Source organism: Cavia porcellus, unplaced genomic scaffold, assembly GCF_034190915.1.
Source record: "Cavia porcellus strain 051 isolate PalLab524CR breed Dunkin Hartley unplaced genomic scaffold, mCavPor4.1 scaffold_13, whole genome shotgun sequence".
NCBI lineage: Eukaryota > Metazoa > Chordata > Mammalia > Rodentia > Caviidae > Cavia > Cavia porcellus.
In genome coordinates this window covers 1,325,400-1,343,006 of record NW_026947496.1, presented here as the reverse complement: position 1 = coordinate 1,343,006, position 17,607 = coordinate 1,325,400, and the positions used below count along the sequence as shown (strand labels likewise).

The 17,607-nt window shown below is 30.9% G+C and overlaps 1 protein-coding gene across 22 annotated transcripts in view; it reads left to right on the top strand.

The window, feature by feature from the left end:
- LOC101789224 (discoidin, CUB and LCCL domain-containing protein 2-like) overlaps positions 1-17,607 on the top strand; it is an 84,936-nt gene that overhangs the window by 59,511 nt on the left and 7,818 nt on the right. For 3 of the 22 annotated variants that reach the window (XM_063259738.1, XM_063259739.1, XM_063259736.1), the window contains exons 3-4: positions 8,910-9,090; positions 12,582-12,669. In XM_063259738.1, coding sequence (XP_063115808.1) covers positions 8,910-8,920 — 11 coding nt within the window. In that variant the 3' untranslated portion in view covers positions 8,921-9,090; positions 12,582-12,669. The other 19 variants (XM_063259730.1, XM_063259732.1, XM_063259731.1 and 16 more) reach the window with 13 other exon arrangements.

Sequence of the window (17,607 nt, the reverse complement as noted above, 5' to 3'; positions counted from 1 at the left end):
TGAATATTTAAACAAAAGACTTTCAAAACTAATTCACATTTTCAAAACATCATGTTAATGCCTACGTTAAAGAGCATAAGGTCAAATCTAAGTGTTTCTGAAATTTTGAGCTTCATAAATGCACATGTATTTTAAGCTTCTTATAAGTGTGTCTTGCTTGATATATATTAAATTATTAGTTCCAGAATGGCTATTATAATAGGTTTTGTTTACATCTAATTTCCATTAACCTTTGTACTTATATGCATGAAACTGTTTTTCTTCTAAAGCATAAATCATCCAGCTCAATATTATTATCAGATCTTATGTAACTGGTATCATCTTATGCTAGAGAAAAATGCCATTTTTGGTTTCTTTGTACTATCTTATATATCTATAACCTTTTTATTCAGTACAATTCATTGTTTGTTCTGTGCTTCTGTAAGTATTGACAAGTACAGTTTTGCTAAATAATGAAATAGTGTAATACAAGGAATATTTCCTTCACTGCTTTTTCACTATAATTTGAATTTTTGTTACCTCAGAAATTTAACTGGAGAATAATAGTCTGGGCTGGTGGGGCATTTATGAAGTGGTTCAGGAAGGATTTACTCTTCTGGGTTAAACGCCTTACTGAGAAAACTTTGTGATGCACTGTCTTGTGGTTCCCACTTTTCTGCAATTAGAACATTTCTCTTCTCTGAGGTGCCGTCTTAGAAGCAGAAACCAAGCTCTTGCTCAACATCATATCTGTCAGCTGTTTGATATTCTGAGTTTCCACTGCCATGAAAACTAAATTTCTATGGTTTATAAATTAGCCACTCTATATGATTCTGTTACAAAAGTACAGACTGAACAAGACATCACCTGTAATTTTCTACACTGCTCCATTGTTGTCAAAGAAACTCAAAATTTTCAGTGATCTGTACTCCATTGTTATTCTTTATCTTTTGGTAAATATTATAGAAATAGAAGCAGTTCCATTTACCCAAATAAATACCTGGTATTTATCCATGTGTTGTGTATGTATTTGTTCATTTTGTTCTATCACTGATTGTTATTCCATTGAATACATATTTCAGTGTCTTATTCATCTGTTCACATATTGAAGGATATATGAGATGTTTTTATGCTTTTCTTATTATAACTGAAGATAATATCCATGTATGGATTTTAGACAAATAACAAATAATGATTATTTTTCTTGAGTAACTGCTCAGAACTGGTGTTGTTCGAATATATTTAAGAATATATATATAATACTTAAGAAACTGTTTTCTACCGTGTATAATCCCTAGCAATAGTGTTTGCAGATTAAAATTACATCTTAGTTGGCATGTACTGAAATGAAACTCTTCATGTTACTTTTTCCTCAAACAGAATTTATGAAGTATTTGTTCATTATATTAGTTTTATTTATTTATTTTTGGTGTGACATTGATTTTAATTTCTATATTCTTAAGGGCTAATTATTTAGTGCACAGTTTCAAGGTTTATTTGCCAGTTTTTTGATAAAGATTTTATTAATATCACTTGATCATTGCTGTTGGTTTTGGATTATATTTTGTTTTTAGAACTATGTTGTTATAAAGATTCTTTGTATCTCTTATACTCTGGGTCTTGTTACTTGATACATAAATGATTTCAAGTATATTTTCTTGATCAATAACTTATTGTTTTCCTCCTTTTAATAATGCTGCTGGAGAGCTACTTTTCAGTTGGCATCGACTCCATAGTATTAACTTTTATAGATGTATCTTTGGTGTTGTTTTGCTAAACCTGTTGCCTAACTTATTTTACAAATTTATTATCCTAGGTTTTTGTATACAATTTTTATATTTAACACTAATGTGTGTAATTTTTTCATATTGTTAAGCAAATTATATAACTACTTGGGAACATTTTATTCAAACACTGCATTTTCTCCCTATTAACTTTATCCAGACATTGCGCAAAGGTATTTTAAAAGATCCAATAAAGGCTTCTTCCATACAGCCATGTAACAGTTACAGAGGCAGCACAGAAACAAAGAAAACCTTTAATTTGTGATGATGATACTCCAGGAAAATACCATAGAAAATACAGTGGTGTTGACTCTGCACACACCAGAAAAGACTAAATGCTAAGACAAAATATCCATTCCCTTGTATTTCATGAGATTCTACCTAATCATGATATAAATATTGTCAGGAAAGGCCCAGTAGGGAGCCAGCCCTTTCATCACCTGTGACATCTGTGCATAGCTATTACCATGCACCAGAAATAAGCACCTTCCCCATGATGAGGAGGCTGATAAGTAGTGCTTTCAAATTCACTTGGTACCAAGTGGCCATAACTAGGCCATTCAACTACACTCTCGGCTGTAGCTTCTACACCAGGCCATCAGTAGTGAGATGCTACCTCACAGGTTGACTACCTCAGAGGCCTCATAGGAGGAATCAGGCAGTTGCCTTGTGCCTCCAAGAAAAGAATAAAAAAGAGATTGCACTTGCAAGAATTTAGTATATTTTGTCTATGGTTTTGAATTTTTAGATATCTGTTTACTTTCTTGTATCACGCTGTTCTTTAGTCAGTATTCACCTGTACATTTAATGCCTTAAGATGATATACTTTTGAACATTCAACATTTCTAATTTTTATAATTTAGTTATTATTACTAAATACTCCATCAAGTGATCAGTTTATCTTTCATCTTATTTAACACTTTATATATCATAACACTTCCATATGCATTACAATTTTATATTTTGCATTCATTCTCCTCCCATTTGGGAATCTATTTTATCATAGATTTTATTTTTAATGAAAGGCTGTTTTACTACCAATTTTTATTTTGACACCAGCTCATCTTTCACAGTATTTTAGATGAGAAAAAAGAGCAAAAAAGAAGTCAATCCAGCTTCTTCTCTGATAACTATTTTTGCCTGAAGAACTTTTTTCAATAGTTACTGTATAATAAATCAGGTGCAAAGAAATATGCCAATTTTTGTTTATCTAAAGAAATGTCTATTTTTAGTATTTGAAAAGCGTATTTTGGTAGATATAGAATTGTGGACATTGGAATATATATATATGTATATATATATATTTTTTTTTTTCTTCTAGCTTCTACTTTTGCTCTTCTTTCTTTGATTGTTTCTTCTTTTCCTTTTCTTTCTTCCTTCCCTTACTGTTATTTAATAGATATTCACTGAAATTATTAGCTAACTCTTGATACCTTACACTTGAAATTAGTTTTGAAGAATTATTGTGTCTCCAAATATTTATTTTATTGTTTTATTTTTTCTCTCCTTTTGGTTTTTAGGTGGAAATATGCTACATACTGTAATGCTGTCTCATGGCTCTCAGATGATTTATTCAAGTATTTGGTTTATATTTCAATTTATTCAAATTTCAATATTAAATAACTTCAAATTGACTGTGCCTGATTGTTTCTTTGGTGGAGTTTAGTCTCCTAATGAACCCGTCAAGTACATTCTTCATTACGCATTCACTGTTTTTGGTCCTGTCATATCCATTAGAATTTTGTAACTATTCTAACTCTTCTGTTGCTGTTTCTGTTGCTTTCATGTTTATGTCTTTCCCATTAGTGTCTCCAACATGTTTTTTCACATATTTTTGTGGTTGTCTTTCTTGGGAGTGTGTTATTTTTACTCTGTCCTTACTAATGCCTTTCAGTTTTTTGTTGAAGTGGCAGCATCATAGATGGAATGGCGGAGACTGACATAAATCAGCTTATGTTTTTAAAATGGACACATTTTCCCCTGTTACATCATTATTTGGTATTTCACTTAATATTAGTAGCTAATTTGGTTTTGAAGTTTGATGTTACTCAGTTGACATTTATTTCATAGTGATGATCAAATTATTCTAAAATTATTCCATGTTGAGGATGGAGATAGCTTGAAAGAATATTTCTACTTTTTTCCCTACACTCACTCTTTTCCTTGGTTTACATTGCTTTCCCAATTTTACTTGTTACTGGAAGCTCACTACTCTGTGCTGATGAATGTAGGGAAGCACTGCTGCTCTTCATAACTGGATGGAGATTTAGCTTTATAGAAAATGTTTCTCTGGTTATACAGTATCCAACTTTCAGTATTCTTTGTGATTTTAAGTTACATATTTATGCCCAAAAATGTTTCTACCTCTTCTTATGTATAGAAGATTTTTGTTTCCCACCTCAAAATATAATGAATTTTCATCAGTTTCATGCAACTGACTAATTTTATTCTATTTTTTGAAAAGTGTTAAGGAAAAAATATCACTGATTATATATTTCATTGTCTCTTTAGGCACTATTTGGGTTTTTCTGTCTTTTTGGTTCAGTTTTGGTACTTTATATGCATCTAGGCATCTGACCATTTCTTCAAGACTTTCCAAGTTGCTGGAGTCACAATTTTCACTCTAGTTGCTAGTCAGCTGGGATTTTGCTAGTGTCTGGTGTCATTTTGACTTTTTAATTTTTAATTGCATTGATACAACTTTTTCATTCTTTCCTTTAAATTTGGTTAAAATTTGGTCTGTTTTGTTTTTTTAAAGAATCAGCTCCTTAATTCATTAATTCTTTTATTATTTTCTTAAAATTACGTTTCATACTGATCCTTGTGAGTTCACTCATGCAGTAATTTGAGTTTGGATTGGTTTTTCTTTGACAGAACTGTGAATATATAATTTTGGTTTTTTTAAAACTTTCTCTGGTTTTCTAATCTAGGTGTTTACAGCAATAAACTTCACTTTTAACTCTGTTTTTACTGTGTATCCTAGATTCTCCACTGTTTGATTTATTCCTTTATTTCTTCTGTAATTGAATATTTCGGAGTATATTATTTAATATCCTTGTATTTGTATGGTTTTGAGGTTTCTTTTGTAATTTGTTTATAGTTCCATTGTGCTATGATCTAATTGTGTGTGTAGCAAGATTTTATTCTTTTGTACTTATTTTGTATGTTTAGTGGACTAGAATGTCTTCTATTTTTGAAAAAGTTCCCTAGACTGCCGAGAAGAATGTCTGCTTTATTGTTCAGTAGAACTCTTTGAAGGTATCTGTTAGTTTCATTTGTTCAGTGGTATAGTGCAACTTTGGTATTTCTTTGGTGATTTTTTGTTTACTTGATATCTCTGTTTGGGAGAGTGATGTATGTAGGTCTCCCATCACAGTTGTGCTGGTGCATATGTAATCTTTCATGTCCAGTAGTGTTTGCTTGATGTACTTGGGCTCACTGATATATGGTACATATATCTTTGTAATTATTATCTGTTCTCATTGTATTGTTCCCTTGACTAATATAAATTGCCATTCCTTGCCTTTTCTCATGAATTTAATTTCAAGTACATTTTCTTGGAGAAATTCATACTCCGCTTTCTTTCTGAGGTTCTGGTGCATGCAGTGTTCTTTTCTATCTTTTAATTTTTAGTATATGAGTTTTTCTCAAACTGATGCGTCTCTTCTATCCAGAAAATCACTGGGCTTTGTGGTCAATCCAGCCTACAAATTTGTCTCTTTTTTCTTATAGTTGAACATTTATATTGAGTTTTTACTGAAAAATGTTGATGCATTCCAACATGGCCTTATTTCTGTTGACATCTTTAATTTTCTCTTTGTCTTTAACCAATATGCTGCTTAATATACTTTATTCCATCAGAATTTGGGGTATTGTTGGTGTTATTTTTCTCTGACTAAATTATGGATGGTTTTTTTGAGCATTCATTTAGTGTTTATGAACTTCTTATGATGTGTTTTATTATGGGATACCTTTATCCTATGTTCATTTTGAAAAGGTCATTGCAGTACATTTTAGTTTGGGTTGAAAAACTTTTACTTCTAGTGATGGGTAAAGTTCAATCCACCCTCTACTAGTCTTTACTATGTTTGTGATGAGACCATAATTCATAGGTCTCAATGCTGAGTGGTTTGAATCACCACCAGCACATGCATGATTGTCCCATCAAGTTAGTATTAATTTTATTAGTAAAAAGACCAATAAAACTGATTACATCCATTTTCACTACCAGCCCTGAAAACTACTTGATGTAACAGTTATGCCTGTACATTGGTGGTTCAAGCTGGTGGGAATGTATTAAAGTTTTTGTTTAAAAAAAAAAAGCATTATTTAATACAATTACAAGTGATCTTTGGCTTTTCTCTGACAACTTTTATGACTTTGTCCATTGGTTTGAGATTCTCAAATTTTGATTATTATGTGCAATGGAGATCTTCTTAAAATCATTACTTGTTCTGTAAGCCTCATATAGTTTATATGTTTAGTTTTCCTTATTTTTTTCTATTGTGATTTCTTTAAACAGATATTTTATATTCTGTGTGCTATCCTTTAATTTGTTTCTAACTCCATTTTGTCTTAAGTTAGTCTTAGCAACCTCTAACAAACACTTACTAATCTTGCTATACTATTTTTAACATATCTGTATGTATAACATCTTTTATTTCCATGCTATCCTTGAAGTCTGATACTTCAAGTTCGTCATTGCTCGTACTCAATAGAATTCATTATCTCTAAAGGATTTCTGTTTACCTTCTTTTCATGAAGTCAAGTTTTTTGGTAAAGTATTCACTCATGTTTGAAATAGCTTTGATCAGGCCTTTTAATTTTTGGTTTTTGCCAAAATACATTAGTCACCATGTTTTTTAGTTCAACCATTTTGTGGGTTATAAATTATTTGAGCTTGCTGAGTTTCCATGTGTCCATTTTAATCATTTCATGCTGCTCACCCACTAATGTTTGACTTCCACCCTATCAGTGCCCATTGGGTCTTTTTAAAGAGAGTTGGGAGTCTTTGGAATCATTTTCTGTACTATTTTTTCATGTTCCTGTTTTTCTTTTTTTCTTTTTCTTTTCTTTTTTTTTTTTTTTTTTTTTTTTTTTTTTTTGGTATGTATGTGCTGATGGTTGAAGTCAAATACAGTGAAAATTTGTTGTTGGTATAAAGATCTCTTTAGTTAGGTTCTGTTTTCTAGTGATGTGATCTTAGCTTTATTTGTCAAGAGGCTTTTATTTGCTACTTTATTCTATTCAGTTGAATTGGGCTGTATCCAGCTACTGTTACTGTAGAGATTCCTACAGCTTATACCATCTACAGATCTAACCATCCAACAGTGATAAACATTGAAACCATTTAATATTATTAGCACCCTTTTATTAGTGCCAATTCCAAACTATGCTGTATTTATTGACAGTTAATGTGGGATGAGGAAACAGGGAAAGACAGAGAAAGGGGAAATGAGGGGGAAAATAAGGAGAAAGGAGAAAAGAGAATGTTTATAGATAAGATACAAAGCCAGACACTGTTGGATGCACTTTATAGCTAGAATAAAGGGTTAGTGCTGGTGAGTTTAAAAGAATATTTTTGGATGCATGAGAGTACTTTAATGAAAGGACAGAATAACTGGAGGTTGAGGGAAGCTGTGGAATTGTCAGAACCTACTAACACATTTGTGGTTAGATTTAGTGGGATCCTGTAAGCACATTCCATTAAAGGTTACCCCAGTATAACAGTGAATGCTGCCATTTAAGTTAAAACACTGGTCTAATCTTATTCTGCTTTGTACATTAACTGGCCATGTTGGAATCTATGGTTATATCTATTGATTGGGAAGTTATAAAATGTTTATGTATAAACACTTGAGTTATTGACAAATATACCTTATGGAGGATTATGTGGGGTAAAAATAATTAACGAGCCATGTTCTAAAAGTAGTAGAGTCCAATCCCCAGGATGAAGAGGGTCAGGAGGGATTGCAATGGTTAGAGCTTCAGGGCCAAGTACAGCGTTAATTAGCTGAGTTTTATGGATAAACTTAGCATCCGGCTGCATTAAAAATTAAATATCTTGTTAAAGAAACTATATAGCATAGTTTGAATGGAAATCATGTTGTCCTTTGAGTACCTAGGCACTCTTATTGCATGGGTTTACAGTAACAGTTAAAGGTCAAATCTTTCTCATGAGAATATATGATATATAATTAGAATTGTGTGTATGTAATCAGGCATAGACATAGTTAAATATTTTAGAGAAGTGCTGTTGTTAAATACTTACCACACAGGAGTTTAAATTTCAAAAGTGCAGTAACATCAGTTCAGCTGCTTGTTTTGAAGTGCTCTCTTTTTAATTCAATTTTTCTATTAGGTTAATTCCTCGAAGCAAATCATGGTGGTTTGTTGTCATTTGCTTTTCAGCTCATGAGTGTGAAAGCTCCCTGAGATATGCTCTCAACTTCTCTCCAAGTTGTTCTTTCAGATAAATTTTCATGACATTCTTTCCTTCCGTGGGAACTTCACGTCCCATGTCCTGTTTTCTGAGTATTTCATCCGTTGGAATAGAATAATTACAAAGAACATATTGATTGAGTGTTCACTTACTTTTGTTCTCTGTGTGTCTTAAAGCAGAGTCAGAGAGAAGTAGATTATTATGCAGTGTGTTTGTGCTGGCAAAATTTTAACTCTTTCCATAACTGTTGCTCATTATGGCCCATTGTGGGTGCACAAATGGTTCTGTTAATTTGTGCACACACAATAACTATGATGCTAGGCCACAAAGTATAATAAAATATAAGAAAAGTATAAGAATATAAAACATAAGTATAAGAAAGTGTAGTCTAATGTAGCTTAAATGTAATTTGTGAATTAAATTGTGAATCTGTAGAACTTTACTTCAAAAACTTAGTTTTCTCTGACATACTGTATATAGATCGAGTGATACTTCAGAATATACATAATGACAAATATTTTTGCCATTAAATATGTGGAGTTTATTTGGGCTTAAAATTAGAAGGTTGATCTTTAGCATATCTATGTATTACAAATGGCAGGTAATAAGGAAATTGAATGAATGCCCTGATAACTGTGTGAATTATTTTGCGGGTCACAGGAGCATGAAATTTAGTCATGACCTGCTCTCCTTTCTCCTCACAGTGCAAGAATGAATGCTCCACAAGAATGTGTGGCTGTCTTTTACAAAGCTGAAGTCTACTCGGAATTCACTGATTATTTTTATGTGGGGAAAAGTGATTCTCTGTAATCTGCATGAACTTAATGCATTTGATATTCCCAAAGAGGAATTAAATCACAAGGATCATCTAATCTAAACAGTACTGTGAGTATAAGTTAGGTATGTCTGTTGGGTCAGTTGCTTGTTTTAAAATGATTCCCTTCAAATGGACTTTTTGGTTTGTTTTATTTGGTTTTTGTTTCTTTTTTTTTTAACCTTTGTGTTAGAGGTTTATATACAGCTGTGGAAATAGAATTTCAACTATTTTCTGAAGTCCAAATTTTTGCAACACTATTGTGAGTTACTATTAATAATTTAAAAGCATATATCAGATCACAAGAATATTTCTTGCTGTTGTTATATTTAAATTTGTGTTCTATTATCTCAGTTTAGAAAACTAATATTCTATCATCTATAAAATATATAGGTTCCCTATCACTTTTTCTAAGTTACTACAGATATTAAATAATTTCAGAAAATAGCATTCTATCTTCTATAAAGTATATAGTTTGTCTATCACTTTCTCTGTTTAGTAGAAGGATTAAATGAGATATTATTTTTGATTTTTATTAGTTTCATTATCATCTTCAAGAAATACACTACTTAAAATTCATTGTAGTACCTGAGGTACAGGTGTTTAATAAAAATTATTAATATAACCTTGCTTTGGACATAAGATTCTTTTTTTTTTTTGTACCAGGGATCAAACTCATGACATCTAGCTTGCCAGGCACACGCTTATGCTGCTAAGCTAAATCTCCAGCCCAAGGTCCTGTATTAATAAATTCAAATATATGGTATATTTCATGAGCTGTTTAATATCGTTGGCTCATCTTTCTCAACTAAATAACAAATCTGAGTGAAATTTGATCTTCAAATGTTACATATACTATATATAGGCATATACTGCTTCTAAAGTAGCAGGCTATTTGTGAAAATTTCAGAAATACAAATTGCTGAGAAGTAATTTTATATTCCACACTTAATCAAGCAGACATAAATACGTCAAATTGTACAAATTTATGTAATTTTAATGTAATTTGTAATTTTTCACATACATTTAAGCACAATTTGAGATATATCTACATACCCTATAAATTGTAACTTGTATTAACTAATTAATTTTATGCTATTTTAATTAAACAGTTCATAAAATCTTCCTTGCTTATAGCAAGGAAGTTTAGGTTTATCTATATAATGTGGTACCTTTTCAAACAAATTTTAAATTTGTTAATAAATTTGTTAAATTTGTTAATAGCAGAATGGGAAGAAAAAAATAAGGAAATTGTAGCATAACTAAAATACGTAAATTTTGATTTTGATATTTTGAATATTTGCACACTGGTTAAATTACAAATGTAAAAAACAAAATAAACAGGTAAAATGACCATTGGAATCATTGTATTCAGATTGTTCCAGGAGTAATTTTTTCAGGGAAACCTAGATAATTTTATGTATATTACCATGTAACTGGAGCCTAACAGATTTTTAATTAATAGAGGTGCAAAAAATATTTAAAGAAAATAAACTGAAAATTAGTGAATGAATACATTCATGAAAATGTTCACATATTTTGCATATGTGAAAATGTTCACATATTTTGCATTATATTTTAGTGCATATTTTGAATAGGAAGTGTCTATCTGTACATTAAATGCTGCAAATATTTACTGCATACTTGATAAATGTAGACTGTCAAGTGTGGAAAAAAGAAAATGCAATGTTAATCTTTGTATTCTTTGTTTCCTTAAAAAAGCATATGGTTGTTTCTTTTAAGAAATGCAAACTCAAATATAAACCTAATAATAGAAACATTTTAGAAATGAGAATCAACTTTTAAAAATAAAAATGGTTTAAAATGGATGTATGATGCATATGCACTACAAATTTGAAGATCATGTGTGATTATTTTTATGAAATATTAGTATTATACAATCTGCATATTCATCATACAAAATAAGATATAAATTATTTCCTTCATGTCACATAGCTGTTTCTCCTCCTTCAAATCCTAACAGATAACCATGCTTATTTCTGCTAGCCGAGAACACTTTTTCTAGCTCTTGGACTTGAAAAAAGTACAAAAATAAGGTGAGGATTCTTTAGTGTCTGGCTCATTTTACAAAACATAATTTTTGTGTGTTGCTAAAATAATAGTTAATGCCATAAAACCGCCTGTGCTTTTTTGAGATCTGCAATGTAGACTACATGAACCAGAATGTACCCTTCTCTTTCAACACTTGGGAGATCCCTTTCTCTCGCTCAGATTGTTTTTTAAGTCCCTCATAGTCAATGAAGAATTCCTCAAAATTCTAAAAAATAAATGGATAAACAATCTTGCTTTTGATGAGATTATATTTATATAAACAAGAATTGTATCAAGATTTTGTGAAACTATGCATGTTTTAGAAAGATCTATTGTCGTTAACATACTTTAACCAAAACTTAACTAAAAAGTTAATGTCCCAATTATTGCCTATGTAAAGGCAAATGCAAATTTAAAATAAGAAAATATGAAGCTTAATTTTTCTGATCCAAATAAGAGTAAAAACATACAAATATTTTTAGTCATCACACATTTTCAGTATCTATATGTATACATATGTGTATATATATGTATTTCTGACTTCTCTATTGTTCTAATGTTCCATAATTACACTGAGCTTTGTTTCCTATTTTTTGCATTTTGACTACTGTATTTTTAAACTATAATTAAAATTAGAACTTTTGATACTTACAGATTTGTTCTTTTTTTCAAAGGTTGCTTTTGCCACTTTAGGTTTTTAGTGATTTTATATCAATTTTAATATATTTTTCTAATTATGTAAAGAATGCACCTAGTACTTCCATTAAATCTGCAGGTTATTTTGCATACTCTGGACTTATTCACAATTACAAATCTTCAAACCTGTGAATATTAGGAGTACTTTATTTTTTGCCTTTAACTTCCTTCACTATTGTTTTATAATTTTAGTGATTTTTATTTTTTTAATTCATTCCTAGGCATTTTATTCTTTCTGTTGCCAAATATAACTATGATTTTTTCTCAATCACTTCTTTTAAACTTTCTGTCATTCTGAGTGTTGAAACCAGAGCTCTCCACTAAACTCCATCCCCAGTTCTTTTAAAATACCTTTTCTTGAGAAGAAAGTTGCTAAGCACTAAGTGAGCCTCGTGGGACTCCAATTTGCACATCTTCTGTCCAGTCTCGCAGAGTGCTGGGAGTAAGGTTGTGTGGCCGTGCCTGGCCTCTTACCTCTTTTTTTATTGGTTAATTACTTGCATGTAGAACGACTACTGATTATTATTATTATTTTTGGTTTTCTGTTTGGTGATGCTGGGTATTGAATTCACAATTCTTGGGCATCGCCATGCTAGGAACATAATACATAATCTAGGTACTCTTCAGTCTCTACAATTATTTCATGATTTTGTATTCTGAAGTTTTCAGGAATTTATCAAAAATAACTTTTTTTATTGGGTCTTTGGTGTTCACTACTTACATAACCATTTTATTTGTAACAACAATTTATCATCTTTGATTTTAATATAGGTTACTTTTTTTGTCACTTTTTACTGTCTGTCTTGGCAGCCAGGCATGGTGATAAATGTCTGGAATCCCAGCATGTGGGGTGCTGAAGCAGGGGGATCACCATGAGTTCAAGGCCAGACTGCATTACCTAAGTGAGTTCAAGACCAGCCTGCACTAAATAGCAAGACCCTGTTTCAAACAATCTTTGCCCTCAAGAAAAAGTAATTGTCTTGGTAAAAATTTTCAGGGCAGTGGTCTTTCTTTCCTTATATAAGATCTTTAAGAAAAGTTCTTAGATTTTCCCTATTGATTGTATTGATGTAAGCCTTTAATATATGATCTTTATTCTGATCAGGCAATCTACTTCAATAACTATTGTCTTTAGAGATTTAATCATTAATGAATGTTCAATTTTGTCAAATGCCTTTCTGCATCAACTGAAATCATTACGTAATTACTTTCTTTGGGGTAATTTTGTGATGTATCATTGTGTTGCCATATTGTTGCTGTGACAAAATTCTTAAAACCAGCAACAAAAGGAATGCTTATTTGGATTCAGTATTTCAGTTTACAGTCCAATTGCTATGATCATTTGCTTTGATATTGTAGAAATAAGAGGTTTGATACTGTAGAAATAAGCAAGGAAAGAGACTGGAAGAAAATTTGAGTCTCAGTATTTTTTGTGGGTGTATCTCTGGGAGTACAAGGGCAGCCTGAACTGCATAGCAAGATCTTGTCTAAGAAAAAAAAAAAAGATACAAATACATTGTCATGCATACCTTTCTATGAATGTAAATATTAATTAGTTGTTAGCACTAGTTTTCTAATGTAGTTGACGGTGTAGCAAGAAAATAATTTAGGCATAAACAATACAAAGCCTCTTTAAATTTCATACATATAGCTATTCAAGGTTAAAGACTTTAACATTGTTTAATTCTTTTTGATGCATTTTGTACCTGATGTATGTTGTATTATTTAACATTTTCTAAACTTAATTTAAAGAAAATGTTTCATTTTTATTTCTCTGACAGTAGGAGTAATCTAAATATTTTGTCTTATAGAGCATTTTGAGGACACATATATGTACATATTCATAAATCTTAGAAAAATAAGAACTAGTATATTCCCATTAAAGGTCTCACTCTTTATACTAAGTTTGGGTTAGGATATTTAATATGCTCAAATTTATAAAATCTTCTCTAAATTTTATAAATTACTTTCATAAAAAAGCAAATCCGAAAGTATGATCACACCATGTGATCACATGTGGGTGGAGTTTATATTTGACTGAACAGTGGATATTCTTTTTCCTCTCACCAGGTTAATGCACTGAAGATACTTACAATTACCTGACAGAACTCTGTGGTGTCTGTTTCCCTGTCACTGATAAACTGATAATCATTCATATTAGACCAGTTGGCAGCCTGATACTCTGATAACTTTACTGACTTTCATCTGACACTTTTATAATGTTTATTGTTTTGACTATTAAAAGGAATCTTCAAACGAAGCGTCATTTTATTATTTCTGATTTTTTTAACCTGAGCACTGAGTGCTTGGTGTCATCAAAACCTTACAGGAATTCCTGTTTCAGAATTCCCCTCGCAAGGATCTCACTCATCAGCTTCCAGCTGGGCTGGTAGACTTGAGCAACATCTTACAGTATCTCTATCTTTAAAAAAAAAAAAAAAAAAAAAAAAAAAAAAAAAATATATATATATATATATATATATATATATATATATATATATCTTTCTCTTGATATTCAACAACCTCAGGAGTAAAGTGAACAAGTATGTATTTCACTTTTTAAAGGGATAAACCATCTCCACATTTTGCCTGCTTTTTGGTTTCTGCAGTGACATTAAAAATTTTTGTGTGGGCATGTGGGTATATATGTGTCTGTGTGAACATACAATTTTGGCATTTATAATTCTCCTGTAGTATTAGTTCATTGTAAGATATGTCATTATTACCTGAATTTCATCTCCTAGGATTAGTCTTTAATCCTCTCTATAAAATATCATGATCCTTTAGGCTGGAAGTAACACAGCATACAGCTATTTGTTGATAACTTAAGGTTATATTACAGGGTTTCCAAGTTTGTAAGTATCTAAATAATTGAAATATGTTATATGTTATTTTTCATAAAAAACAAGTGAACAAATGAAATTTATTGAATTTCAGTCACTGTAAAAATTATGTTTTGTGCAATAAATCCCTTAAAACATAGTTATAAAAGGAAATTCTCTAGCAAAATGTGAAAATTAGCTAATTATGAAATGAATTCTTCTAATAAATAAATTATATGCTCCAATATCCTTTATATATTAGACACATGCATTAACTTAGTTACATTTCATATATGTATGTAGTTTGCAATTAGTTATCTTAAAATGAATGGACTTGATGTTTCAAGTTAGACTGCAAAACAGCAAATACATAAACATTGATCAACCATAATAAAGAATATATCATCAAGAATAACTGTAAGCTAAATATAAACCAAAAAACAAACTCCATCTTTTCCTGCATGAAAAACTTATTGATAAGAAAGCAAAAGATGCATTTGCTAAAAGTTTGTGTTATAAGCTCACAGAAAGAATTTTCAGACATTTGTACACTGGTATGTAACAAAAATGCATTTCCTGGCAAGAGTTGCACACAGTTTATATAATCTTCAAAGTTAACTTTAAGATAACCACTATGTCAAATCTGGTGCCACGGTATATTTTATTTGATAGTACCACTTTTCGTCCTTCTCAACTTATACCCTAAACTCACAGTCCATTTTTTGTAGGTTTCTAGAGTTAAAAACTAATTCAACACTAATAGAATTTTAATGAAGAATGATTAAATGATTACTTTTGTGTTTGCTGTTTGCGATTACACTCATTATCAGTATTACTTTGCTTATACAATAAGGCAGAAAGAAAACACTTAAGATTTTACTCATTACACATCAATTTCCTACGTATTTGATTTTGATGCAGAAATTTCTGAATAAGCATTGACTACAGTAATGAAATTGATAAGTGAATTCAGCAATTTTCAAGTATAAAATCAATATACTTCATGAAAATTATCTGCAAATGTTTAGAAAATAAATTGGAAAATTATTATAGTTAATCTAAGTATCACTTAGAATAACCAAAATGCAATTTGTAGTGGGTTTAATAATAAAAGTACTACAAGTCCTTTAGAATGTGTAGTAGTTCTCTTTGTGTGACTTAATCTTCCATTATTACAAAAAAAAAACATAATTACAAAAGAAAAGCTTTGTGCTGGTTAAATTTGAGAGATTCCAGTCTCTGGGGGTGTTGACTTGCAGTGACACAGTATACGCAGTGAAGCAAAACTTCTAACTTCATGGCTAGGAAACAATAGAGGGAAGGGAATGCACTGAATTTCATGATCCTCTGCAGAGATTTGGTTTTAATGACCTAAGTACCTCCAACCGAGTTCCACCTATCAGAGGTTTCACTCTCTTCTACCAAGCCTTCAACCCACTTTTTTAATTTTAAAAAAATTAAGATAAAAGAGAACATAACAAAATAGGTCAGAACAGAACAATTTAAGCAACATAGTGTTTCACCACAAGACAACTCGACATAATAGTAGCTACCATAGTCTCTTGAAATATTTGAATATACCTTCATACACTATGGTATCAAACCTGACAAAATAGTATAAAATCATTCAAGACAATGAAAGTATTACAGGGTATTCAGAACCAACAAACAGAAAACAAACAAGGATTACTATATTATCTCCTTGTCCATCAAATTTTTGTTTATACTATCACACCTAACAAAATCCAATGAGATACAACATGATAAAACCGATGGGAGACAGAAGAACAAAAGCATGGTAGGATGATACTAAATCAGCACTAGCTATGATAATGTCTTGTTTTCATCAAAATAGCTGTTCATACCATCACAGACAATAAAGTCAAACAACCAGAATAAAACCATAATGAATGAAAACATAAGGCTTCAAAGCAATATAGTGGGGAATCATGATTACCATACACTTTGATGTATTCTTACCATTTCTTACACTAAGAAGACTGGTATTTATACAGGTCAGTTTGATTCCTTTTGCTTGTGAGTATGGTCTCAAACTTAAGACCAAGCCTTCAACACTTAAGCACTGAAGATCAAAACTGTAGCACCACTTGTTTCTGTTTTTGCTTTCCACACTTTGTTAGCTACAGGCTTTGTGTCTGTAATCTGTGGAATTATCCAAAAATAAATCATTTGTAAGGGTTAAATTTTATACCCTTTACAGTACTACAATGAAATCTAATTCCATTCCTCTCTATTCTGCTTCGAACATTAATAGTTGCTTTCTCAATCATTTCCACATTTTACATGCTAAATCGGTAACAGCAGAAATCTTGGTTTTCAAATTATCACAGCATTGCATTCTTGTGGTCCAGTGACTTTTTTTCTTAACTCGGCAAAAGTGCAAAGCACAGTATTAGTTATGTTGGCAATTTGGATAAGCCTGAAAGAAGACGTAGTGTTTTCTTTAAGGAAAAAGGTGAAAGTTTTTGACTGAATAAGTTCTTTCCTTAGAGAAAGCAAAATAACTTTGCATTGAGATTGCTAAAATCCGTAGTAAATGAGAAATTGTTAATTTCTCAATGTGCTTATAGTTTAAACTTAAACTTACTACAGATATGCTCACAGAATAAAGCACTGTATACAGGTTCTAGGATTTTCCATAGTTTCAAACATACATAAGGGACCTTGCAATGTATTTCTACGGGTAAAGGCACTAGTATACAATACAACGTATATCTAATTTTTAATACGGGTGTTTTCTGTATTCAAAACTATCATATACAGAACCTTGATTATTTCATCTAGACATGAATTAAATCATAGTTTCATTCTAAATAAAAGGAAATTTTGGATATACTACACAGATAGTTTCTAAATATGGATTTTAATGTCAGTGTCTAGAGACGGCAGGATAAGACAAAATTGAAAGACATTTTTAAAAACTTACCTAGTTTTTCTGTAAAGGTAATATGATCAATAGAATATTGGTACTGGTATAAAGCTAATATATCAACAGAA